The sequence below is a fragment of the Crocuta crocuta genome, unplaced genomic scaffold (genome assembly GCF_008692635.1).
Source record: "Crocuta crocuta isolate KB4526 unplaced genomic scaffold, BGI_CrCroc_1.0 scaffold80, whole genome shotgun sequence".
Lineage (NCBI taxonomy): Eukaryota > Metazoa > Chordata > Mammalia > Carnivora > Hyaenidae > Crocuta > Crocuta crocuta.
The window spans coordinates 3,145,010-3,172,923 of record NW_027527559.1 but is presented as its reverse complement, the minus strand read 5'-3'; the positions used below and the strand labels follow the sequence as shown (position 1 = coordinate 3,172,923).

Here is a 27,914-nt window from a genome sequence, read left to right as displayed (position 1 = left end):
GCTTGCCAAGGAAAGTGCAGTGCACATGGTTTGCTCATGTCCTTCTACAGAGCTTGGCAGTGTTGCTGTAGTGTCTCGTCTCGTGTGTGTCAGACAAGACGTCTCGGATGTTTTGGTCTTCAGCCAACTGAAGTACTGTCCGCCAGCATTTGGCAACTTTGAAATGATGGGTTAGTGCTCGCTTACCTTGCATGGCACTTTGTGGAGGTAGAATCTGATGACGGGTAGCTTTAGTTCTGAAGGGAAGCCTGAGGTGGATGATGCATTTGGTTATCGGTAGTTTGATCCTACTCTCTCCCTCCCTTGAGATGGCATTCCCCAGAGAGTAGGGGTTCCCCTGGCGTCTGCAGCTGTGCATGGCCTGCTTGGAGACTGGCCCGATACACGCTCTAATCCTTAGATGTTTTTATTTCACAAGATTCAGAATGTTGATAGAACATTTATGTGTGCATGTATGTATTTATTTATACATACATGTTTATTTTGAGAGAGAGCTAGCAGGGGAGGGGCAGAGAGTAGAGAGAGAATTCCAAGCAGCCTCCACACTGTCAGCACAGAGCCTGATGCGGGGTTCGATCTTAACACTGAGATCATGACCTTGAGCTGAGATCAAGAGTTGGACAGTTAGCCAACTGAGGCACCCAGGAGCCCCTGTTTATTTTTTTTAGAAAGATTTTATTTTATTATTTTAAAAAATCTATGAATTAAAAAATAAATTTAAAAAATTTATTTTTGAGAGAGAGAGAGACAGACACTGTGAGTGGGGGAGGGGCAGAGAGAGAGGGAGACACAGAATATGAAGCAGGCTCCAGGCTCTGAGCTGTCAGCACAGAGCCTGATGTGGAGTTTGAATTCATGGACCACGAGATCATGACCAGAGCTGAAGTCAGATGCTTAACCAACTGAGCCACCCAGCTGCCCCAGAAAGATTTTACTTTTAAGTAATCTCTACACCCATCCTTGAACTTGAACCCTACGCATTGGGCTGGCTGGGCTCCTTACAAAGAACCTTTAAAGGGTGAAAAATTTTTACACATGCAAATCTTTTTTTTTTTTTTTTTTTTGGTATATATTTCCTTATGGAAACACATTTATCCAAACTCTGTTTTGTTTTATGTGATTGTAATCATGGTGTGGAATTTCATTTTCTTTACCTTGATGAAAGTGTGAAACATTTTTCAGTCCACATGGAGGCTTTACATTGCCACTCCTAATGGTTTGAGATTCCACTTGGGAGGCGTGTCTGTGGATTTGATGATTGTGTGGGGAGGTAGTACACCCGCGCACCCAGCCCTTCACCCTGCACACTTTGATGTTCTACTTTGACTTGTGCCAAACCCACTATTTTCAGAGTCACTTAAATTATGCTTGTTGCTGTGAGATGAACCAGGGAACCTTTCCCTGAGAGGAGTTATCTCCTAGCTGACTGCCGGCAAGGCTGGTCCGTCTGCCCTCCGCGTGTGGCCTCTCTGGAGGAGCCCCTGCTCCTTTCTTGGCTGCCACGCTCGTGTGCGGCTGTCAGAGCCCTCCTCTGCCCACCGTCCGTGGATCTGAGAGTCCGCTGAGTTGCAGAGAGATCTTGCTTCTCTTTCAGTTTTCCTTGTTTGCAGGCTCACTGCTGAACTTCCTTCGAGATGAGGTTGGTTGCAGTTCTTGGGAGATAGAATTGAAAATGAGATTCAAGAGAATATTTAGGAGAATTTGCTCTAGGTTTTAGGCTGTGAAAGAGAAACATCCAGTGTTCTGCGTGACTAACTTGTCTTTGAAATAATTTTTTCTTGACTTTGGTACAAAACACATACATACATAACATACGGTAACATTTCCCATTTATACATTTAAAAAAAATTTTTTTTATGTTTATTTATGAGACAGAAACAGCATGAATGGAGGAGAAGCAGAGAGAGGGAGACACAGAATCCAAAGCAGGCTCCGGGCTCTGAGCTGTCAGCACAGAGCCCCATGCAAGGCTCAAACCTACGAACCGTGAGATCATGACCTGAGCTGAAGCCAGACGCTTAACTGACTGAGCCTCCCAGGTGCCCTATACATTTTTAAGTGTGTTCACAAGATTGTGCAACCATCACCGTGTCCATTTCCAGTGTGTTGGTAACCCCGCATAGAAGCCCTGTGCCTGTGACACACGTTACACAGAAGTCCATTGTCCTTCCCCAGCCCCTGGGGGAAACCTCTGTTTTTCTGTCTCTCCGCACTTGGCTGTTCTCTGCACTTTGTAGAAGTAAAATAATAACAATGTTTTTTTTTTCGTGTGTCAGACTTTCATTCTTATGGCTAAGTAATACTCGCTGCTTGCGTGTGTGTCACTTTGTTCAGCGGTGAGGGCGCTGGCTGGCGTCCCCTGCCTGTGCTGCTGTGCAGAGTGCTGCTGGGAACGTTGCTGCAGGCGCGTCTCTTGTGGCACATCTAGAAGTGCGATTGCTAGATCGCTTTAAGGTTAACTTTCTGAGGAGCTGCCACATGTTCCCATGATAGCGGCGCCGTCTTATGTTCACGTTAGCGATGCAGGAGCGGCCCTACTGCCCTGCAGCCCGGCCAACACTTCTGGTTTTGGTCGTAGACGTCCTTGGTGGGTGTGAGGTCGTAGCCCTTCGTGGTGTGACTTGTATTTCCCCAGTGGCGAGTGATGGGGAATATGTTTTCATGTGCTTGGTGACCTTTTGTGTCGTCTTTGGGCAAATGTCTACATCCTTGCTCACCTTATTAATCCAAGATCGTCATCACAGTGAACACTGTGAACACTTCTCTTTTCTGTGTGAAAGATGAGGAGTTCAGAGCCTGTGCACATTCTTCAGGAAGTGCTGTCATGTCTTAAACATGCGAGTGGCGTGTCAGATCCAGGCAGCACTTTCCTGTACTTTGTATTAGGACAGTGTAGGTTCTGCCAGGTAAGAAATGATCCAGGATCTCAGTGGCTAAGCCCTTGATTTCTCAGTCACAGAATCCATTTCGTGACCTGGTGGCTTTGCAGGGTGCTCTCTTCCCTGTGGTGTTTCGGGCATCCGGTCCCTACGTCTCTCTCACGTGACTTTGCCATTTCACACAGCACCCTTCTTGTCACCACACAAAGGGAAAAGAAACATGGAAAATTCACACCATTCTATGCTTTGGCCTGAAAGAGAGACAGAATTTCTCCCAGCGCAGTGGCAGGAATGAGCCCCTAGACCCCTCCTCGCTTGGGAGGAGCATGGGAAATGTACAGGAGCCTTTGGTGGGGGTTGGTCATCAGTAAAAGTATCTGCACGTGCAGATAATAGAGACTTGTAAATCTGGAATCAGAGTTCTAGTGTGTGATTCTTAACAAGTAAATCCTTGATGTTGTAGATACTCTGTGCCCCTTCACAGCTGTGCAGCCTCCTTACCCTGCTGATTCCTGCGTTCCTAGATCTGTTCTTTTTGACAAATGTTCCTGTGTTATTACATACACGTTTCTGTTAGCCTCGTATTTGTTTAGTGGTAATGTTTTAATGTAGCATGTTAGTTATGTAATAAGGGACTCTTGGGAGTCGAATGTGACCTCTGTTAAGACTTAGTCAGGATTGGTTTAGTCCGCTTGCTCCCTGGAGGCATTGGTAATGTCTAGGGACCAGCTTGATTGCTAGAACCATGTGAGTCTTTTTCAGCCAGGGGGAATTTAGTGGGAATCTACGTGGACTCTCTTATTGAAGTGGACAAGATCCACACCGGGGACTTCAGCTGCACTGACCAGCTACCGGCCCAGGTCAGAGGTTAGCTCCTCTGCGCGTCCTCTGTGTCCCTCAGGTAGAACGAGAACCTCTCCATAAGCACCTCGGATCTCCTTCTTTATCTTTTTGAAAATTTTGCTTGTTGTGGCTGCTCCCCTCCGGTAGGAAACTTCACCACATCAGGTCCACATCTTCCTCATTTTGGTGTCAGCAGTATTCGGCACTTGGTATGTGTTCAGTGATTTAAATGGACCACAACTCAGATACTATTGTTGGCTTTGGGTTTAGTTTCCTCGCATGGTGTGGGAGGCTTTGGGGTTGCAGAGGAAGACGCTGATTGAAAGAGGACTTGGATTCTAGCTCTCCCTCTGCTGGGTACCCTGTCACGATCTCCGGCAGGGGGTTGAGTCCATCATGGAACTCCATTCTGTCATCTACGAAGCGAGGGAAGATTGGACTTCCAAGCTAAGAGTAACGCTCAGCCTGTAACATGGCGTCACAGCCCTTGTAGCCGGAGGCCAGGCGGCCTTCTTGAACACAGCTGTGTGTCCACAAGCGAACAGAACAGGCCTTCATGTAACTTCCGGTTATTTTCCCTGTAGTTTAAGTCAGAGGTTAGAAAGAGTAGTTAATAGGAAATACCAAACACTCAGAATCCAAATGAGGAGGCCCCTCCCCTTACCAATAAAGGAAATTGTAAGGTGTGCTTTCTTCTGTGTTGACTACCTGGGTAAGTGAGGTGCTGTGTTCAGTGTGGGTCACATACAGCCTTCAGCGAGCACTGCCCACCGGGTAATGATGAGCTTCAAGATGCTGATGACACGGCTTTGCCGTGAGTTGTTTTTCAGACTCTGAGTCATCGGTATCAAAGCAGTCATGGGTGCTTCTTCTGCCAGTGACCTTGATGTCAGCAGGTGTTGGGACAGGTGGGCAGGGCCCGCACCTTTCATCTTGGCCTCTATAGACCAAGCTTCTTGGTTTAAGAGATCAGTCTTGGTGTTGCCTGCAGAGGCCACGGTGCGTGGAGTCCCGAAAGTCTGTGCTGCAGCCCCATTGCAAGCCCTTAATGACTCTGTCTTTCCATTTCGTCACCTATAAAATGGAACAGTTGGTCTACAAGCTTCCTTCTAAATCTAACATTGTACTATCCTGTTTAAGTTTACCTTTTGATTTCAGTGATTCTTTTATTTGTATTGCCTTAATCACCAGTTAGTGATTCAGAAGATTCAGGTTCTGCCTGGAACACAAGTGAACGATCTGGATGTAATTTGGCGTGTGCCTGAATCGGTAGAAGTAAGTTGTGCTGTATTCAGGTGATTGGAGGGGAACTTGAACAGCCATCCGGGAATGGATTATGCATGTTTGAAGTTTCCTTCCATTCAATAACTTGAGTCTGTTATTCTGTGCCTTAGTCTGTACAAGAAAGGAAAATAGACATTTGCTTAGGAATAATAAGCAAATAATTATAAACCTTTAGTAGTCTTAGAGTCTCTTAAAAGTGAAGCATTTTTGTCTCTTTGTTCCTCTTGTACCTGGTCCTGTGGTCAGTGTTAGGAGCTTGAGTGAAGGATTGGATGATAAGTAAAACACTAACTACTGTAAGATTTTGGGAAAGATCATTAGGGATGAAGTGATTAAGACAGCTTCACAAGACCTAAACAGGTTACTGAAAGAACACGTGGATTGCGGGCTTTCCCCACCAGTTTTATTGAGTTCAGACTCACATACAGCCCCGTACAAGGTCAAGGTATGTGGCATCATGGTTTGACTTACGTATATTGTGAAATGATCCCCATAATAAGTGTAGTTAACACCCATCATCTTATGTAGACACAAGATGAAAGGAAAAGAAAAACTGCCAGGCGGGGGAGATGCCTGGATCCCAAAGGTGGTCCTCCCGGGGCGAGGCCGTGCTGGTGTCATCCTGACACCTGTGGTTTCCCCAAACCTCGACTCGAACTCAGCCGCACAATGTCGGGGGCGGGGTGGGCTGTTGGGAGGGTAGAAAAGGAACGCTCGCCTTGTGACACGGACTCAGAGCAGCGCGCCCCACTGACCTCGTGCCCTGCATCACGCCCCTGGGACCCCTCATCTTACCACCTGGCATCTGTACCTTTCCGCCACCTTCTTCCACTTCCCTTCCCTTCGCCCCCCCACCTCTGGTGGCCCGAGTCTCCTCTCTTTTTCTAGGAGTTTAATTTTTTTCTTTTCAAAATTCCACGTCTCCATCTTCTACATCTTCCTTGTGTGAGCTTGCGTAGTCTCGTCTCCCTCTGCCTGACACACCCAGCACGACACCCACATGGTCTGTGACTGCGCGGCCCGTGCCTGACCGCCTTCACCCAGTGCGACGCCTGCGCGGCCCGTGCCTGTAGTTGCAAGTGGCAGGGTTTCCTTGGATGGTCGGTGGCTGAGTAAAATTCCCGTGTATACACACCCCCTGTTCATCTGTGGTTGCTGTAGCTCGGCCACTGTAAACAATACTGCTCTGAACTTGGGGTGCACACGTCTTCTCAATCCATGTTTTGTTTCCTTCGCGTAAATACCCAGAGGTGGAATTGCTTGGTTGGAGGCTAGTTTGAGCGTTAACATTTCTAGCACCCACGCATGGCTCCCCGCGGTGGCTGCCCGTCTGCTATGCCAGCAGCAGGGCACGAGGGCCCCTTGCTCCATCCCTGCCTGTGTCTGTCATCTCTTGTCTGTTGATGATGCTCACGCCACTGGGCGTGAGGTGGTGACTCCTTGTGGTTTGTGTTTCTCTAATGATTCGTGATACCAAGCACCTTTTCACGTACCCCCAGCCACGTGTAGATCTTCTTTGGACAAATGCCTGTTTAGGTCCTCTGCCTGTTTTCAGTTGGGTTAATTTCATTTTCCTCTGAAGTTGTGTGGGTTCCCTGTATATCTTGGCTATTAGCGCCTCATCAGAGGACGGTTTAGCAGGTATTTTTCCCCAGTCCGTAGGTTTGGCCTTTGCATTTTGTTCATTTTTTCCCTTGCTGTGCAAATTTGGGATCTTTATAGTGCCTAATACTGGTGGTTTTCTCAAGGCTTTTTTGGTGTCATTTTAGAGGTTGCTTAAACTGGCAGATTTTTGGTTTTGTTTCACTGTCCTACCTCAACTTCCCTGCCCACAGAAGCCACCAAAGGTTGCATATTTGGACATCGTTGGTTATAGAAGAACAAATCTGTTTTGCCATTGATTGGGCATTTTCCCAGTCTGTAACCTGAGTGTGTTGGAATAGGAAATTCTGAGATCTTGAGAGGCTCTTTTAACAAATACTTGATCTTCTCCCCGATGACTTGCCTGATGACCTAAAAATTCTCTCCATACAGATGTGTTTCTACCTTCAGTCATGCGTCTGAAAAGATTTGTGTAATAGAATCAGTGTTTGGCCTTATACTTAATAGTAAAACAATTTCTCAGATCTTCAGAGCTCTTCTCTGCCAGTGTTTGTCCCGGTGCCACGGCGCAGCTTCCCCACGGCGCCTCGCACTTGCACAGAGCTTCCTGAGTCTGCGCGATTCCACACGTTCTCTTTGTTCCTGAAGATGCTTGTGCACATGTATGCAAGGCCTTGAGCCTCCGCTCGTCTGCGGTCCAGTGGGGGTTGGACATGCCGGTGCCTCGGTCATTGTGGTGTCATTGTGGTGGCAACTCTATAGAAGTTGTCAAGGAACTTGGAGAGCCTGGGGAGCCTTCCTGGGCCCGGGCACTTCAGCTGCCCTCAGGCTTCTGACGGCCTGGAGACCTGACAGAGTGATCAGGGGCTCAAGTTTTCCTTCTGGTGTAAAGGGTTTTAAAAACATTTNCTGAAACAGGCTCCAGGCTCTGAGCTATCAGCACAGAGCCCGACGCGGGGCTGGGACACACAAGCCATGAGATCATGACCTGAGCCGAAGTCGGACGCTCCACCAACTGAGCCACCCAGGCGCCCCTACAGCGTTTTTTCATATTTTAAAACTTTAGAATCTGCCTTTCTTTTGGTGTTTCAGTCCTGTCTGCACTTGGGACTTGATCTTTGTTGACTGGGGCATCTGGTCGGGCCTTGGATGCTTAACTGACTGAGCCACCCAGGTGCCCCTGCCACTCTTTTAAAGAAACTGTTGTTTTCATGTAAGTACATTGTATGTGAATTTCAAGTTTAACAAAATGGATTCCATCGGTAACCAAATAAAGTTGCTGCTTTTGGGAACCTCTTTCAGTTGTTAATCATTTTCGTTAACAAAAGAGAATTTTAAAGAGAATTTCATTGAAACTCCCAATCTAGTAGTGTCTTCATTAATGTTTTAGATTCCTAGAGCTTGGATTTGTTCTCAGTAAATTGGTAGGTGTCCAGAGATTGGAGCCATGCCCTCTTTAGACACAAGAACTCTTAATGAGGACAGACTCCTGGGAACAGTCTGTTGAGCAATGTCTCTTCCTACTAACAGGCCACTCATGGTACTTGGTGTTTACAGTATAGCCATTTTGTTAATTTCCTTTTAATGACCATGACTGTGACTTTTTAGAACATCCTACCTATATATATATATGCGCAAAAAAAAAAAAAATCCCCTTCAATACTTTGTTAATGTATTTTATAGTATAACTGAATTCCAGAGTTATTTAACTTGTAAAGTTCAAAGAAGAAAACTATTTTCAGTGACAGGATCACACTTTACTTGCAACTTTCAAAAAGCAAGTTGAATGCTAGGTGTTTTGTTTTGTTTTGTTTTGTCTTAGAGAGAGAGTGAACGCGCACAAGTGTGAGCAGGGGAGAGGGAGAGTGAATCCCAAGCAGGTTCCGTGCTGTCGCTGCAGAGCCTGATGCAGGGCTTGATCTCACAAACTGTGAGGTCATTACCTGAGCCGATATCAAGAATCAAGTGCTTAACGGGCTGAACTACCCATATTCTCCAAACCCTGCTTTCTTTTGAATGCTTGTTTTTAGCCTGAACAAATATTCTGATTCTGGTGAACAGGGGAATTTAGATTTTTCTCTTCTTTTTAATGAACATGTTAAGTGCAGAGGAGACAGAAGAGAGATATTTAATCTGTATTTATAATTCATTGTCGATAGACTGCTGAGTATTCTCTCTGAGCCAGCCTTACGTAATAAGGTAAGCTTGATTTGAACAAGTGTCTAGGATTCAGTTTCTTTAAAACAAAAAAACAAAACTAGCAGCATGTCATGATGATGCAGGCTTAACAGGTAGAGGGTAGGTGTGGACTCCTTGGGCACGAATAAAAGAATCCTACTCCCCCTTTGCCACATTCAGAATACACAGGTCTGTACACTACCTATCATCTGTAGTAGTTCTTCGTGTAAAACTTCTTAACTCATTTATGATTAATTAATACCAATAACTGTCGTCTAAGTGATTCTGCCACCCCATTCAAGCTAAGTTTTCCCTAAGTGTCCCTACTGGTGAATGGATAAAGAAGACATGATACACATACACACAGTGGATTATTACTCAGCCATCAAAAAGGATGAAACCCTGCCATTTGCAACATGGATGAAGCTAGAGGGTATCATGCTGAGTGCAGTAAGTCAGAGAGAGAGATCATATGATCTCATTCATATGTGATTAACAATTTCAGAGTTTTCCAAGTAACCGCCTCTAATGTGACCTCTAAATATTAAATAACAAAACATCAAAATAAAATGATTTTTATACTACTTGTAATGAACTGTAACTAAAGCTGAGTAAGACCCTGCTTGCTGCTCATTTCCGTAGAAACCATGTTGCACTGTTGCCTGTTTGTCCTTGAGAGTGCAGCCAAGAGTAGGTACAAGTTAATGTTCAGGTTTTGGGGTCCCTCCCCAAGTTAGTGTGCTAATGCTGGCCATTGGAGACATCCTGCAGCGTCACCAAAGTGTTCATAACGCGTGGGAATCAAAGACAAATGTGCGAGCCTCTTAAGCTGGTGGCGATATTGTCATCCCGGGGTCGGGGGACCAGCAGTCTGTTCGAAGTTCCCTGTATGTCTGCTAAGAAGTATGTATGGCCGGTTTTCGCCTGGGAAGTGTGTGTGGCGCTGCCGTGCTCGTCCTGTGTTCGTATTTCAGGTGGCTGAAAGCGTGTGCATAGCCGAAAACTTGAACGTAGCCGTAGATACCCAGCGCATGTGCTTCTCACGGGAGACATGTGAGCCAGCAGAGGGAACGCCTCCTTATTTGGAAGCTGCTGGTGTCTGAAGAGACTCAGAAGGCTGAGGATAGCTTTATTGGATGCCTAAACCTGTCTCCCTTCTCCGTCCTTGGTTGAGGCCGCAGGCCTCTGAGTCAGCTCACTGCTAACGAAGTCAGAGTTGGCGCACAAGCATTTGTTTGCTGATCTGCTTGGGGCTTTTCCCACCCCCAGACCCACCGACAGTTCTGAGACGGAAGGGTAACACTGCCGAGGTCTCTAACCTGTTGTGAGAAGGTTCACTTAACTGTTTGACCCCTGGCACACATCTGGTAGTTTCATTTACCAAGATTAGTTTAGGAATATCAGTTTAAGCAAAATGGGAATAGGATTGTCCTCTTTCACGGAGATTGGATCTTCTGGATAAATGAATTACTATTCTACTTAAGGATCTTAGATTATGAAAGAATATGTAAAGTTGCTAGTCAGTTTCTGTCCAGTCCCACTGTACTTAAAAATACTGAGGAGAGGGGCGCCTGGGTGGCTTAGTTGGTTAAGCGTCCGACTTTCGCTTAGGTCATGATCTCGCGGTTCGTGGGTTCGAGCCCCGCGTCAGGCTCTGTGCTGACAGCCAGCTCAGAGCCTGGAGCCTGTTTCAGAGTCTGTCACTCCCTCTCTCTCTGACCCTCCCCTGCTCATGCTGTCTCTCTCTCTCCTAGAAATAAATAAAATAAAACATTAAAAAATTAAAAAAAAAAAAAACTGAGGAGAGCCTACCTTAAGTCTTCCACGAATTTCGACGTTAAGTGGTTTAAGGACTTACGTTCATAAATACATTATGATAATATTTATTGTTCATAAATATTGAACAATATTTATGGGTCTTCTGTACCTTTAAAATTCTTAGCTTCTTTTTTATTTTTGTAATTCTTCTCCCCCTTTTTTTCTTTCCCCCCTCTTTTTTTTATAGTGATTCTTGGAAAGTAGTTAGGCCTTATATTTAGAGTCCAGAGACTCTGGTGTTCGATCTTGTACCACAGCTGTGAGTCTTCGTGTGTACGGTGGCAGTCATTGCTGTCTGCATCGTAAAATGAGGACATAGAAATACTCCTTGAACTTGCAGGAGGATGTTTTCAGCCCCTGTGGCATTGTGAACAATACAGAGAAAAGCTGCCTGGGATGAGGGTTCGGAGAGGTGTGTGTGTGTGTGTTGTAGGAAGTGAGTACTCGAGTTCTGGCCGGATTCTCTCCCCTTCCTTGAGAACAACCGTTTGGAAGGGGACACACTTAAGTTACTCTCACACGGCCACGTACTGAGGCTGCGCAAGCTGATATCAGACTTGGGAGCAAATGTTAATTTTATTTAACCTGAGGATATAGGGTCAGGTTACAGTTTGTACAGTGTGATCAGTGGCCTGGCTTGTTTTATGTGTTTCTGGCCACACTTGTTCATATTTTAACCCATTTTTAATGCATTAGTGAGATCCCAGTTATTGAAATTTCAGTTGAAGATTCTGATTTCTGGTAATACAAAACCTGTGTTATCATAAGGGCAAATTCTCATCCTTATTGAGAAATTACAGTTTATACATATCTCTGAACTTGTGAGGGTTCTAAGAATAGTCCACGGTGGGTACATACAGTTATTAAAAAGTGTATGGCTGCGGCTTAGGAATAGTAGCTCATAGAAGGATTAGATTGAAGAATGTATCATTGTTCCTGAGTCAATTAAGCGTGTAGGTTTAGCTTGGGAACGGCCTCCAGCATGTGACTCTATAAATAACACTTGCACAACAAACAGGGCTTGATAAGTGAGCAGTAAATCTGGGCCCACTGCCCACTTTTCCCAATCTCAGAGGCGGTCCTGCGGTCATAATGCTTGGAGGGCTTGACAGCAGCAACAGAACTTATGAAACTGAAACGTTCCTCACATCCATTTTCTGTTACTACTGGTTTTCTGGTTTTACTGTTTTTATTGTTCAACTTTTCTTAGTGAAAAGAATCCTTTAATTTGGTCACTTGGTTTCTCATTTCTTAGGTTGTGTGTGTGTGTGTGTGTGTGCGCGTGCGTGTGTGTGTATAAAAGTACAAATTAGCTTACTTTAGGAATGGTTGTTAATTTGGTTACCTAGATATTTCTAACATAAAAGCAGAGCACTTTATGTCACTTCATTTTTGTTCACGTTTATTGGGAAAAATCAAGAATTTTTTTTTAATGAGCCTGGTTGTTGTTGTTGTTTTCCCAAATCCTTTTTTTTTTTTTTAACTTCTATTTATTAAGGAATCTCTACCCCCAGGGTGGGGCTCAAACTCAGAACCCCAAGATCAAGAGTTGAATACCCTACTGACTGAGCCAGGTGTCCCAGAAAATTAGGAATTTCTAACAGTGCCCGTAGCATAGTTGAATTACAAGCCCATACAGCAAAGATCATTTCACAAAGGTACATTTTCTCAAGGGTCACCAAGCAGGTCAACTTCTGCCAAATATTTTGCTTTTCGCCTCTTGCAACACAATGAAAAAGGTCTGAAAGGTGTCACTTGTCAGATGTAATTTTAGAAAGTTTCTGTTCATATAGTTTATTATATTATTAAGTTCCTAAAACTGGTCTGTGCCATCAAACACCACAGTCTTGGCCGAGTTGGAAAGAACCAGTCAGCCAGGTACAAACAGTTTGATGAGACTGGCTTTTGTTCAAGGTAGGGTTTACTGGTTTAGAAGAAAAACATTTCAGAAGTGGATCAGTGGTACCTGCATATGTATGGTTCATTCATAGCAGCCTCCGTTTTGGTACTAGTTCTGGATTTTAAATAAGATTACAAAATTTGACAAACTGACAGGAAGTCTGAGATGACACTTAACTCTTCATTCTTTGTCTACTCTCCTTTCCAAACCTCAGGGTGTGTTAAACCACGTTTGTGCCCCCCAGTTCTGTGTGTGTGACTGTAGTGTTACACTTAGCACTTGTGGTGAAGTATTGGTATACGTTTCTCCCTCCGGGACTCAGGCAGGCAAGATGTCGTCTTTGTTCTCAAAATTGCGCTGACTCATTACTCACAGCGGCCACGCCCTACGGGACAGTTGAACCCACTTAGGATTTAGGTCACAGTATTACTTGGGGGTTAAAGAATAAGCCAATGGAATAATCTTTCAATTCCTCACATGCTTATTGAGCATTGTGTTCACATCTGAGATAGAAAGGGAGGGTGAGACGGTTTACCCTGCGGAGAAGTTCGTGATCTCATAGGAGAGGTCAGCTAGAACCTGGTGCGGTGGAGACGCTCGTTCTCTGCGTGCAGCTGGCGGTTCTTCTTGCTGCCAGTCCGCATCCGCCCTCCTAGCAGGAGACGTTTTGGAGAGTGTTTATTATTTTTAAAAATTCATAGGTAATACTCAAATGCATACCAAGTTAACTTCTATACATGATTTAAAAAATCAGCATCTATATAATAAGGAGGAGAAGTAAAGTAATTTATGATGAAATAATATATATGTTAACATATACGTGCTCGGGCGTGACTGTATTAGAAGTCTCGTGCTTGTGTCTCTACTTAGAGTCACCTTGAACCTGACAGTCCTGAATAAAGACCAAGTGTGATGAGTTGATAACTAAACATACAAAGGGGCCATTACCATTGAAAGTGTGAGTCTCCAAAAAGGCTATACTTTTAACAGTTATTTCCACACAAAACTAGGTGTGGTTGATTGCCTTGTAGACAGTTTCAGCATACATTAAAATTGTGCGAAATATACTCTAAGCATAAAGTGGAGCTTTCTGTTGAGTGCGACTTTTACCTCTTTGGTGTCTGGTCAGACACTTCAGTTGTTGAAGACGGCATTGCGGGAAATCTGCCGCCCGCCCTCCCCTCTTAAATGTTGGCAGGAGTGTGACAGCCAAGGACGCCCTGCCGCCAGCCTGCTGCTCCCGCCGGGCGTGCTGGCGCGGGGTCGGGGGCGGCTGGGCGGCCGCTGCGCTTCCCGTTTGGGCCCGTCACCAGCAGGCAGGCACGACGGCCGGAGAGCAGAGAGGCCGCGGCGGTGCCGCCCGCGGGAGCTGACGGGGATATCATGTGCCCTTCTGCAGCAGCGTGGAAAACTCTGAGTTTTCCCTGCAGGTTACTGGACTTTGTTCTCTTGAAGTCTGGCATCTACCCCGGATGGTAGTTCACCGCCGCCGCATAGGTATCCTGTGGGCGTAGGTGATGGGGTCTCGCGGGGGCGCTGGAGGCGGCCTCTCACCCTTGACTGCAGGCTGCTCTCCGGGGGCTTGGGAAGCTGCGGATGCCCTTCAGCAGCTTTGTCCCCTGTGCCGCCCCCAGACTGTCGGTGCTGGGCCGAGGCCACCCTTTGGGGGGCAGGGGTTCTACCCCGGGCCCCTGCATCAGTGTCTGTGCCTCCTGCCGTGGTCACTGCGCTCCCCTCACTAGCGCACTTCTCCATGGCTTTGATTCACCCTTGGATTTGGGACTAGACGGAGGGGCCTCCGCAGTATGGGTCACTTACCCAGAGCCCGGTTCCGCCCGTGGGCTGCTTCGTTACCGCGCCAGGACTGGGTGTGCGGTGTGGATGACACAGCATGCAAGCACGGCTTTGAAGAGCGTTTTCGGATGTGTTGGAGTGGGCTTTGCCTGTTACTTAAGAAATGTTGCCTCCCCACCTTTGTCTTGGAATTTAGATTAAGAGTTGAGCCTCTTACTGCCTGTGTGAAAAAATAATTGTATGAAGAGATTTTCAACAATGAATTTTTTGGAGACCTTTGGTTACAAGCCCGAGATTACTCTTTTATCCCAAGATTCCTTTGTTGCTCTTGTCCCGGGAGCCAGTCTGTCTGCACCTGGGTGGTTACAGTTCCAGCCCCTTCTTATTCGTAGCTGGAGGCCTGTGCAAATTGAACTAATGGTCCAGAAACATTTCTATCATTTCTGTTCGCTCCCTTGAAACTTGTCCTGTCTCCCTGCTGCGTCTGTCTGTCACCATCGGCTGAAAACCCGACTCTTCCCCCAGGCACTTAAACATTTTCTTGACTTGGCCCATCCGTTATAAAGTTTTTCCCATTTTGTTTTATTATTATTATTAATATTTTTTAGCAGAGGTCTTTTTTTTTTTCTCTTTTTAAATTATTTTAGATAGAGTGAGCATAGGTGGGGGGAGGGGCCGAGAGAGAACTGAAGGAGGCAGAGAGCCTGATGTGGGGCTCAAACTCAAGACTCTGGGATTATGTCCTGAGCTGAAATCAGGAGTCAGATGGACACTCAACCGACTGAGCCACCCGGGTTCCCCAGGTTTTTCCTCTTTTAAATAGTGGAGCACCCCAGGGACAGTCAGGAGATCTGTTTGAGGGCCCCTTGTGTATGAGGGACCATGATACTACTTGCTTTTATGCAACTGAATTTGACCCTTGCAACCCTAGGAAGTAAATAAAGAAATCATTCCCATTTTACTGAAGATGAAACCGTTTGATACAGTGACTTGCCTGTGGGGCACTTGGTGGCTCAGTCGGTTAAGCATCCAGCTTTGGCCCAGATCATGATCTCAGATCATGATGTCTTGGTTCATGAGTTCAAGCTGCACTTTCAGTGCAGAGCCTGCTTGGGATTCTCTCCCTCCCCCGCCCCCTGTCCCTACCCTTGCTCGCTCTCTCTCTCAAAATAAATGAATAAACATAAAAAAAAGGGGGGGGGGAATCTGCCTGTACAACCCAGATTATCATCGTCAGACCTGGGATTTGAATCCATGTCTGTCTTTTTTTTTTTAGGTTTTTTTTAATGTTTATATATTTTTGAGAGACAGAGAGATAGAGCGTAAGCAGGAGAGGGGCAGAGAGAGAGGGAGATAGAATCCGAAGCAGGCTGTAGGCTCTGAGCTGTTAACACAGAGCCCGATGGGGCTCGAACCCACGAACCATGAGATCATGACCTGAGTCGAAGTCGGACGCTTAACCGACTGAGCCACCCAGGTGCCCCAAATCCATGTCTGTCTTAACTTTTTCCCACAGAGGTTTCTAAAAGGAAGGATTTGGGTCTTTGAAAAAGTAAGTCGAAGTTAGGTGTTTTATAGGCCAGTTGGGGAAAAGGTGACCTGAAGTAAACAGTTCAGGAAATGTACGTATTTGTTTCAAAAGAATGAGAGGTTCCCCTTGGGCTTAGATGGCTGCGGATTATATGAGGCTAACACTTGGTTTGCATAAGGGGTTTTTAGAGAAACCTGTGTTGTCTAAGCCGTTCTGTGGCTCACTGCTGTCGTAGAATACATGTGTGTTCTTATGCCAATATGACAGTGCGTGTTGAGGTAAACAGTAGGAAAAGTTACTTTTGGTAGATTCTGAGGACGATTTAACAGGAGTCCTTGACACCAGCACTTTTATTGGCACCCAAACACTACCATATAACCGGAGACCGTGCCTAGATGGCGAAGCTGCGTGTGTTGGCATGTATGTATTTCGTTATCCCGGTGCCAGAAATCTTGTTTCGCAAGTAAGAAACAAAGCAGGGAAAACAAAACCAGCATTGTTTTTTAGAGTACAAACCACCAATGTAAAGGAATAGTTTTTAAGTTTGTATTTATTTATTTTGAGAGAGAGAGAGAGCGTGAGCCATCAGGGGGAGAGAGGGAGAATCCCAAGCAGTGTCAGCACAGAGCCGGATTTGGGGCTCGAACTCATGAGCCGAGAGACTGTGATATGAGCCAGAACCAAGAGTCAGTCACTTAACGGACTGAGCCAAAGGAGGCCCATGAAAAGAAAGCATTTAAAAGGATTCTGGGGGCGCCTGCATGGCTCAGTTGGTTAAGCATCTGACTTCAGTTCAGGTCATGATCTTGCAGTTTGTGAGTTCGAGCCTTGTGTCGGGCTCTGTGCTGACGGACGGCTCAGAGCCTGGAGTCTGCTTCTGATTCTTTCCCTCTCTCTGTCTGCCCCTCTGCCTCTTGCAGTCTGTCTCTGTCTCTCTCAAAAATAAGCAAACATTAATAACAATAAAAAATAAAAGGATTCTGAGGGACACATGGGTGGCTCAGTTGGTTAAATGTCTGACTTTGGCTCAGGATGTGATCTTGGGGCTCATGGGTTTGAGCCCCATGTTGGGCTCTGTGCTGACATCCTGGAGCCTGGAGTCGGCCTTGGATTCTGTGTCTCCCTCTCTCTCTGCCCTTCCCCACTCATGCTTTGTCTCTCTCAAGCATGAATAAATAAAAATTTAAAAATATTAAAAGGATTCTGAGTTTCTCTCGTTTAAAGTTTTATTTATTTTGAGAGGGAGGGTATGGGTGGGGGAGGGACAGAGAGGAGGAGAGAGGCTCTGCGCTGTCAGCCCGGAGCCCCACGTGGGACTCGATCCCATGAACCGGGACGCCGTGACCTGAGCCGGAGCCTAGGGTTGATGCTCGGTCACCTGAGCCACCCCGGAGTCCCGACTCTCTTTTAATTCCATTCCTTGAAGAAACGGTTGGGCCAGAGGGGCCGTGTAGCATTTAGAAGACCCTCTTCTACTCAGACACCAGTCAGATGAGGGGGGAGAGCACTGAGCCAGGAGGCAGAGGGCGGGACTGAGGCCGGCCCTCCTGTCCTGTTTGCGAGCACGGGCTGCTCTGAGAGGTGGACCAGAGCACGTGGAGCAGGTTGTGTCCTCGGCCAGGGAAGCCCTGCCCGGCCGCCTGCGCCTCGGCACCGGCCTCCCCAGGGCGGCCCCCGCCTCTGCCGTCCCTGCCGTCCCGGTCTCTTCTGTCCCTGTCTCTGCTGTCCCTGCCGTCCCGGTCTCTGCCGTCTCTGTCTCTGCTGTCTCTTCTCTCCCTGTCTCTGCTGTCTTTTCTGTCCCTGTCTCTGCTGTCCCTGCCGTCCCAGTCACTGCAGTCACTGTCCCCACGGAAGAGCCGCGTTGTCCTGAGAGAAGTCAGCAGAGGTTGGCAGCTTTGCACGCACATCCCGGGGCTTCTGCGGGGAGCCAGCACGGTGTCTAACGTGTGTGGGGCGGTATCTCTGGGACTCCCCTCCCCTCCCCTCCGATCTCCGGTTTTGTAAGTAATCTCCGCACCTAGTGTGGGGCTCGGACTCCCCACCTGAGTCGCCGCGCCTCTGCCTGAGGCCGCCGGGCGCGCCCGTGGGCCATGGGACATCCAGAACCATACGGAGGGTTTCCCCTCCCCACTCCCCCGGCACCCAGGGATCTGGGAGAAGTCAGGTTCGTGTGCCACTCGTCCCGTCCTCTCAAACCCTGGGGACTGCTCTCCACTACCACAGTCCCTTCGTATGTGAGCAGGAGAGATTCAGAGGAACGTGATCCTGGTTTTCAGGGCCAGGTGGTGTTGCAGAGATTTCTGCCTCCTTGTGCTTAATTCTGCGAGGGCTGGAGGAGGGAGGTGGTGATGGCGAGCTTAGTCTTGGGGCATCTGAACGACAGCCCAGATGCTTTCACCTCATAAGAGGAAGCCTCGAGAGTAGAGTGGAGACTTCGCACCAGTTCTGAGGACGGCCCGGGTCTGCTACACGTTGGTCATCTGCCTTTGGACAGACCTCTTAAACTTAATAATCTGTAGGTTGTCATCTTTGTCGTTGTTGTTAGTGTTTTTCCACCCTCTCTGAGAGAGTCTAACGTGTGGCACGTTCTCAGCCTCACTGCCGAACGCGGTCCTGGGAGGCCAGGGCTGGGTTCTTGCGGCTTCCCCAGCGGTTGGGAGATGCGACGATGCTGTTAGTCCTTATAAGGGCAGGGTCCCTGCATGTTCAAGGCCCAGGCTTCAGCTTCCTAAGATGTACACTGTACAGGACAGTATAAATATAAAGCTCCTCACAGATCTTTTTCTTTTTAAGTTTATTTTGAGAGAGAGAGAGAGAGAGAATCCCAAACAGGTTCTGTGCTGTCAGCACAGAGCCCGATGTGGGGCTCGATCCCACGAGCTGCAAGATCATGACCTGAGCAGAAACCAAGAGTCAGACACTTAACCATTTGAGCCACCCAGGCGCTCTGAGCTCCATAAATATTTGAAAATAACTGTGGCTGCGATGAACTTGTGAGACTGTGAGGATGTGCGTTTTCTAACGGTGTATTTACTTCAGTATTGCTGCCCTTTTTGGTTCTGTATACATTTTGTTGAGTCATCCGGTATGTGAGACCAGGCTGCGCTGTGTAAAGCAAGGCCAGCAAGCCACTGTGTACGCGGTAGAGACCACTGTTGGGCGTGGACCTCTGTCAAGTACAGCCGCTTCGGTCTCATCAGTCCCAGCGCTGACAGGTTCATTGTCTGCCAGCTTTCGCTGCTCCAGAGTGAGATCATGGGATTTATCTTGGTCATAAATCCGGTCGCTTTTTCCCACAATAATAGCAGAGGTTTATTTACATATTTTGAAGGGGCTCTGAGATTTCACACTTGTTTCCTGTAGTAAGTTCAGCATCCAGACTGTTCTTAGGAACATAATAAACTGAATCTTTGTTTCTATGCCATGAATAACCGTGCATATTTTTAAAGTCTGAAAATACTGTTTTCGGAGTTTTCCTTGATTTTATCTCCTTGGTTTATGTATTTTGATTGTTATTCATAATTTGACATTTTTTGGAATCCGTGTAGTTTGAGTGACAGTTCTTTCCCCCTCGTTCACACTGGCATTCATGTGGGGGCTTCACCCGTATCCTGAAGTCACGCACACGGCCGTGAGGTGCGCTCCATCGGGCCCTGCTGGGGCCACGCACTCCGCCAGGTGCGCCTTCAAGAAGCTTCCATCGCAATGGTAACAAATACTGTTTTATTCCATCCTTTTAGCATTTATGCAGTATTTTTGTTATTCAGTAGGTATGACACAGAACTAACATTTTTGGGCGTTGTCCTTTACATATATTTGGTACCTAAATTGTTTCAGAATTCCGGGGTGCCACGCGCAGTCCTCTTGTGTACGGAGTGTGTGGCCTGGTGCGAGTCCCAGAGTCTTCTGTGTGCGTGGTGAGGGCGCCAGCGGTCCCAGCCTCGTGCGTCATCTTCCTGTGTCTTAATGAAGAGACTTGCAGCCCTCCCGCCCCGACCAGCCAGGCGCGCGTCCTTCGCCACCCCGCCTGCTGGTCAGCGGCAGCCGTGTCCACAGTCCCTTCCTCCCCGCCTGGTTCAGGGGTCCCTCGGCACATCTTCAGCTCAGCTCTCTGTCTTCACATTTAAACTTGTGTGTCTTCCTCTTGGAAACAGCAAAACCTCCTCCGCCTCTGGTCGCAGCCCTGAGCCCTCCCTGCACACAGCTCACTCCGCCGCCTTACTCCCGTCTGCCGTGCCCGACTCACGCCACCAGCGTGGCCCGTCCCTCCTCGTCGCTGCTTCTCGTGGGCCTCTCATCCTGACTGGTTCCTTTTCTGGAAAAGGGGGGGTGACTTCGAGAGAAAGTTTGATGTTCTTTGGGCAAAAAAGAAAAGGGCTTTCTTTTCATTAATTCATTGACAAATATCTATCAAACACTTTTCTAATCATTAAAGATAATTGTAGTTGATAAAATAAACAAAAGCCCCTATTTTCCTGGAGCTTTTGTTCGTTGGAGGAGACAAGCAAACGAAATAAGTAAAATATGTCAGATGATCAGGAAAAGGTAGAGCAAAGACGAGAGAGCAGATTGGGTTTAGATGGGGCAGATTTCAGGCGACGTGGACAGGGAGGGCCTGCGAACACGGCGCTAGCGCGGGGACCAGGGGCGGGGACGGAGGTGCTGTGCGCGTGGCTGGAGGGGCCGGAGGCCTGCACACCGTGGGCTTGGGGCTGGTGAGGGTGCTTCTGGGTGGCGTGAATGTTCTGGTAAGGGTTCTTACCCTCCTGATCAAGAGGAAGCCTGGATATTTTGAGTACGTTGTTTCAAATTGACATATTAGGATAAAACCGTGGTTTTCATGACTTAATCTCACAGACTAAGGGAAGACAAATTCTGAAGTTAATTTTATTTTACACTTTGGCATCTAAAAGATTACATCCTTTTTTTGTCAGACAATTTAGACAGTGACGTCTTTATTTCTTAAAGAGATGTAGATGGGTTTTTATTGATTTATTTTGAGAGAGCGGAGTATTTACAAAACTTGGAGCAGTTGCATCCTGAACCTCCTTCTCGTGTGCCCTCACCTCTCCTTTACCCTCGCGAGTGGAGGGGCTCAGGAAGCCCAGAGACCGGGAGCACACAGTGGCACGTACTTGGAAATTTAACAGCCAGTAGTAATCATTTGGCTGTTTCCTTTCCTGCTTTCCTAACATTAAACAGGTGGTGAGAAACATTTCTCTAAATTTTGTTCTTGTGGATTTTAAGCTCCTTGCCAGTATGTCTACGTGTGTTACCATGTGTGATATCTAGAAGTGTGAGAAGCACTGAACATCTAGACAGTTCGTGAGTTTGTGGTTTAATTTGTTTAGTGGCTCATATGGGGGGTTGGAAAGGAGGAGGAATAAGCTCTTACTGGGTCTGCTAAGGACTCGGTCTTACATACTGGGGTGCTCGTCTGACAAGATGGACACCAGGCTGTGCCTGTACTTCTGCACCTGAGCAAATGGTGGTGCTGCGGCTGAACAGCCTAGAAGTGCAGGAGAAAAGGTGTGCTGGTAAGTTAGGGTTGGAGCGTTGTGTGATCCACCACACAAGTAAATACTCCCTCAGTGTTTATGGTGGGTCCGCGGTGGCCTCCACGTGACAGGTGCTGCCATGACTCCAAAGTGTGCAGACTCCACGTCCTTCGTCCCCTTCTTACTGGGAGCAGAAGTAATTCTCCCATTACCACCAGGTGATATTTAAGGTCCGTTCTAGCCAAAGTGTAACGATCCTGTTTTTCTGTCTTGTCAGTAAGATCACATTATTGAGGAGATATGTTCTAGCTCCATTCCAGAAAAGTTAATGGCCGGCCACCTGTCACTACCTTACCGTCGATGTGGCTCTTCATCACGAGGTGATTCAAGAAGAGACCACTCAGATACAGAATTTAAATAGCCACAAAAAAATGATTGAGGGGAGGCACTTTTTAAAAATAGCCCTTANTTGTGGGGATGAGCACTGGGTGTTATATGGAAACCAATTTGACAATAAACTATTTGTAAAAAATAAAATAAAAAAACTCAAAAAATCCTAAAAAAATAAAATAAATAAAATAAATATAAACATAGAAAATAAATAAATAAAAATAGCCCTTATTTTTGGCCATCTCCCATTCAAAAATACTGTTCGTATACAATTGATGGTAAGAAAACCTAGCAAAGCAAAGTTCTGTAATTTTGCGACCTAGAAATAAACAGTGAAAACTTGGTGATGCCCGTTCTTCCCGTGTTTTCAGCACATTTAAATAATTTGCCTCACACTGTACATACTGTTTTACAACCTCCTTTAAAAAGCAGCATCACAGGCATTTTCCATATTATTAAATATTCTTCTAAAATAGTCTCAGTAGCTGCGCGGTAGTCCACCATATGATACAATATTTAGTTCGCCAGTCCCTTTCATTCACTTTTGGCTGGCTTTCCGGTTTTTGCTTTTATAAATTATACAGAGTGAACTTTGCATACATGTTTGAATGCTTCTCTGGCTATTTTTTTTTTTAATATATTTTTTAATGTTTTATTTATTTCTAGGAGAGAGAGACAGCATGAGCAGGGGAGGGTCAGAGAGAGAGAGAGGGAGTGACAGACTCTGAAACAGGCTCCAGGCTCTGAGCTGGCAGTCAGCACAGAGCCCGACGCGGGGCTCGAACCCACGAACGGCGAGATCATGACCCAAGCGAAAGTCGGACGCTTAACCGACTAAGCCACCCGGGTGCCCCCCTTCTCTGGCTATTTCTTAAGCATAATTTCTTAGGTAGTCTCACATACATAGTGTTTCTGTTTCTGTTTCTGTTTCAAAGAAACAAACTTTGCTGGAAGAAGACTCAAACGGTCATGTGCCAGATACTATGCTAGATGCCTTCGGGTGTTGTAGTTCACAGAATCTTCAACCCTTTGCACCCTTAGTTTTACAGATGAAAAAATCCATGTGCGTGTGTAAGAAGATATTTTGCAGTAGGTTAACAGTATGCAGGAAGCATTTAAATGTTTTGTTTAGCAACTAACAAAGGCCTTTTTGATAGTCACGAGACAGCAAAACTTATAGATCAAGTTTCACTTCTGTTTTGGCTTTGAAATATATATTTATAATAAGTCTTTTTCATCTCTCTCATGTTTTTATCTAAAGGACTTTAAGTCTAAAAGTATATGTTAATTGGCATTCTTAGCTCCCAAAGAAAAAAGTGGGTGATTCTCTTGTGAATATTGGGTTCTCGTCATATGACTACCATCACAGGTGATTAATTTACAAATCACCTTTTATGTTTAAATTAGAAGCAGGTACTAATAGTTTCCTAGGTGAAAATGGTGTCCCTTCCCTTAAATTCCAGGTGTGGTTTTCATATCTTGTTCCTGAAGGATGTGGGAGGTGAGAGTGCAGCGGGCACTAGGCCGAGGAAGGTTCACAGGAGGAAGTGACGGCAGTGACCGCGAGAGAGCCCTTCCCTGCGCAAGCACAGTAGACCTACTCTGCTTTGGGAAGTGGGGTTGTTGCTTTGAGGGCCTGGTGCTTGTTGTCTAATGCATTGGTTTGTTTCATCACAGTCACATTGATCAGACAACAACATGGCAGGACCCCAGGAAGGCCATGCTCTCCCAGATGAGCGTCACGGCGCCCACCAGCCCACCGGTGCAGCAGAGCATGATGAACTCGGCCTCGGGTGAGTGACGCGCTGTCCTAGAGCACGTGGCAGAAGCACTTGTGCACCGCTAGCGCCTTCCGTGCAGCATGGTCATTATTCTTGTAAGGAGACTGGAGCATGGGTGACTGTTCATTTCTACCCGTTGGTTTGTTGGTTTGTTTGTTTACAGGTTTATTTATTTTTGAGGAGGATGGGAGGGGCAGAGAGAGAGGGAATCTGAATCAGGCTTCAGTCTCTGAGCTGTCCGCACAGAGCCCAGTGCAGGGGTCAAACTCGAATCGCAAGATCCTGATCTGAGTCGAAGTCCTTAAATGATTGAGCCCCCAGGCGCCCTGTTTCTACCTGGGCTTTTATGGGAGACTTCGTTTACTTCGTTTACCATTAAAAAATGGCATGTTTTACCCGAGTCTCTTTCAGTCATTAATATACAGAAGGGCTGGCAACCGAAAGGCACTGTTCTTACAGTTTCAGTTCTGAAGTCAGTGTCTCCAATTCCCAGTTTGGTTAATTTTGACATGCTTGTGTTTGACCTGATTTTGACCCCACTGCCTTCTTTGTGAGGTGTTAAAGTTGGAGGTTTCTTTCTTCCCTTCGTGGTTTGCATGGGAAGAAACCATAGTGTTCTTAACTACCTTTTAATAAGTGTATTTGTTCTACCTTAAAAGTATCTGCAAGGTTGCAGCGTATAAACCACACTAGTATGTGTTACTGAACACGCTTCTACCCTTTTCACTGACGAGGGACCTGAGGATGGATCTTTTTTCTTATTTGGTAGGGTATTGAAATGTGCTGTTTTTCTCATCTATGTAGTGGAGGGCTCCACTGCACATTGCTGGAGAGGGTAGAGATGGGGAGAGCTTCAAGGAAATAAAACAATACATATACAGCTTTTATTTACATTTCTGTTGCAGAATAGGTACTGACTAAGGGTTTAGTGACCTCTTAGTCGGTCAGGTACCTCTGTTGTATGGGCCTCAGGCCATGGCTATCCCCTCGGGCCTCTTCCTGCCGAAGGGACAGGGGTGCCCCAGGAGGATGCCGCTCCATGCTGGCTTCTGGGATTGGGGCCTTCGGCCTGCGTTTCTGCTTTCGGCCCCAGGTCAGAGCACAGAAGACCGCGGCCGTGATGGATCACGTGTCTGTCACAGCCCATTCATCTTGCTTACGCGGCGTACTGACTGGCCCATGTGAGTGGCTGCAGTGTAGACTGTCTTCGGCAGCAGGCTTTGAAAAGAACTGCTGGCCTGTGGGGACGACAGGCCACAGACTGGCTCTGGGTCCAGGAGAGCCCAGGATTGGAACCGTCCCTCTGCCCCGGGAGGTGGGGCCGGTTTGTGGGGTCTCTGCTCTGTCCTTGCCCTTGATGGGCGGGACATTTGAATTCTGGAGTTACATGCTGAAAACATGAGGAAAGATTCATGATGAAGCTTTTCTTGTCATAAACTTTCTTCATATAAACTTTTGAAAAAAGATTCATTCCGTTAATCTTCCATTTTATCTTGTTATAATATGAATATATTAACTTATTTTGCAGAAACTTACTTATGTGTGATATTTAACTTAAAAGTTGCAAGGCCAGATATTATGCAAGTATTTGACTAATATTTTTACTTGACATCTAGTTCATTTTTATTAAATTTCCAAATAAAGGTTGTGAAAGCTGCCTTGTGTTTATAGTCCAAAGAAGATGATTCACACTATTCATTTTGTCATGCTCCATCTAAAACTATCCCCAGGAAGCTAGTAATAAATACATCGTTAATTTAAAGTTTATTTTGGAAGATTTAGGCATTTGGCATCTAACAAGGTTGATTGTGATTCTTTTAGAACCTGGGTTTATTTTTTCCTATTAAATTTTCTGTTAATGGCCTGAGGAATTAGGGAGAATTTGTATTCAAATTTGTGTTTAAATTCAAAAGTACATATCAGATTGGCTTTAGTGGATATTAGAATACTTGTGTTTATTTTTGTAGCTCTGTGTTTTGGTTGTATCGGATGTTTCGTACACTGCACGTAAACCCGCCGGCACGCTTGCCTGCAGCTGTGGTCCGTGGACAGAGTGACTCTGACGGGGACCATTTGAGCTGAGTGGCGTCTGGTGTGCCGGGCTAGGAGTGGGGGGAGGGAACAGAGTTGGCCTGAAACGGGACAAGCCCTGCCCCCCCGACGTGGGCATGTGTCAGGGGAGAGGAGAGAATGGTGGTAAGCTGTATGAAGTGTTCCGGGTCCTTTTTGCACCTTTCGTACAGTGGCCACTGAAGTTAGCTACTGTTACTAGACTCCCTTCCTGGATGAGGAAACTTGCATAACTGTCCCCAGATCATGCAGTTGGTCAGTGGTAGAAGCCAGGATTCATTCGTTGCTAACAGATCCCCAGAGCCCATCCTCTTAATCTACATGTGGACCAGGGTTAGGGTCAGTGAGGGAGGAAAGCCTCCAGGAGGGCTGAGGGGGCCTGTCAGTGTGCTGTGCTCACGGGACAGCTCTTCCCCTGAAGGTGGCAGGTGTGGGGAGCTCTCTGCACGCCACAAAGTACACACACTGCACCTTAAGAGAATATCGGGGTGCCCTGGTGGCTCAGTCAATTAAGTATCTGACTCTTGATTTCAGCTTAGGTCGTGAACTCACGGTTTGTGAGTTCGAGCCCCACATCGGTCTCCATGCTGAGTGGAGCCTGCGTGGGATTTTCTCTCTCGTTTGCCCTTCCCTCGCTCTCTCAGTCTCTCAAAATAAATGGAAAAAAAAAAAAAGGAAGAGACGGATATAATAAAATCAAAAAGGTGTTTTTTGTTTTTGTTTTTGTTTTTCACTCAAAAGACAAAAACTGATCCTGAAAAGGAAAAGGAGTCATGGAAAGTTTTAGAATGAGAGCAGGATGCTAAGTTAGGGGTATATGAAAATTTTTACAGTGGCACAAGTTTAAATCAAAATTGTTCTGAATTTGGTTACAAATACATATGGGGCCTAACTGTCCCATCGAGTGCTGAGGCTTTAGAGAGCATGTATATGGTCGGGATTCACATGGACTCCGTGGTTGGCTTTCACTTTTTCCAGTTTAGTGGACATTTAAGAATAAACAGTGGACTCCTACATGGTGTTGAAATGCTTTGGAATGAAAGTCACGTCCTCACGTTCTGTGAAATGACAGCTCTCATGTCACCTCAGTCAGGCCTCCAGCGAGGGCCTTCCCTTTCTCTTTCGGGATGCATGCATGGTGCTTGGTGGTTGTGCTTTGCAGGGGGCTCCGGTCCCTCAGATCACACAAGAGAGATTGGCCGGGCCCTCTACCCTGTGTTGGCAAGGGCATCTCTTAGGAGAGTTTCGAGCCTAGAGCCGGTGAACAAGGAGAATCATGAGGGTATTTAGATACATTCGAGAATGCTGACTATAGCAGAGCAGTGAGGGGCTTCCTGAGCCAGCAGGGTGTCCACAGCGGGCAGTGCACTTCTCCTGAAACACTGTCCTGCTCAGCTGTGCTAAGTACAACTTGACCTATGTTTTTGTCACTGATCATTTAAGCAAGAACTTGTTAGTTCTTGAAGAAGAATTCTCCTCCTTAAATATTGGAGTCTAGCTTTGTGCTCTGGTCTGTTTCTATTTAAACCCACATCCTTAAAACTCTCATTTTCTTTAGACTGTCCAGACCTGTTTTCTGCATAACTTTTTAATGGTTTGCCTAACTGACTGATCTTTTAAAATTCTCTCCCAAGTCCAAGATTTGATGAAATCCTCTTTCTTGAGTTCAGCCTAATACAGTTTAGCAGAATGATCGGTTTACTCTTGTTTTTATAAGTCCTTTTTCAAAATGTGAGGTAGCAGTGACAGATTCCATTGCTACACTGGATACCTGTCGTTTGTCATTGGCCAAATTTCCTAATCTACGTAATTGAGAAAACAGGAGTTTGCCAGTTAAATGGTACACCTGGAGAGGGTTCTAGAGACGTGATTTACTAGATTCATCTTTATTTTTAAATGTTTATTTTTGAGAGAGAAAGAGGACAGAAGATGACAGAGAACCCCGAGCAGGCTCCACACCGATAGCACAGAGCCTGGGTTGGGGCCCTGACTCACAAACTCTGAGATCATGACGTGACACAAAATCGAGAGTCAGATGCTTAACCGATTGAGCCACCCAGGTGCTCCATCTAAACTAGATTCTATGAAGTAGATTAATTTATATCTTTATGTCTACTTAATTGGCATATAAATGGCCGTGAAATTGGTAAAAGGAATTTGAAAACTGAGGAAAGGAAAACTAAAAGGAGATTGTAATCATTCAGCAAGATAATATTCCTATTGTGGTTTACATAAAAATCTGCAATAACGTGTACCTATATGAACGTATGTATAAACCCTCATCTCTTAAATTACTTGGGATGTCGGGTGCCCAGTGGGCTCAGTCAGTGAAGCAGGCGACTCTCG

The 27,914-nt window shown here is 46.3% G+C and overlaps 1 protein-coding gene across 1 annotated transcript in view; it reads left to right on the top strand.

Moving 5' to 3' along the window:
• Nucleotides 1–27,914, top strand: part of YAP1 (Yes1 associated transcriptional regulator) — a 113,492-nt gene that overhangs the window by 33,226 nt on the left and 52,352 nt on the right. Inside the window, exon 3 of the mRNA XM_077769754.1 lies at nucleotides 23,395–23,510. Coding sequence (XP_077625880.1) covers nucleotides 23,395–23,510 — 116 coding nt within the window. The remainder of the gene's footprint in view (nucleotides 1–23,394; nucleotides 23,511–27,914) is intronic.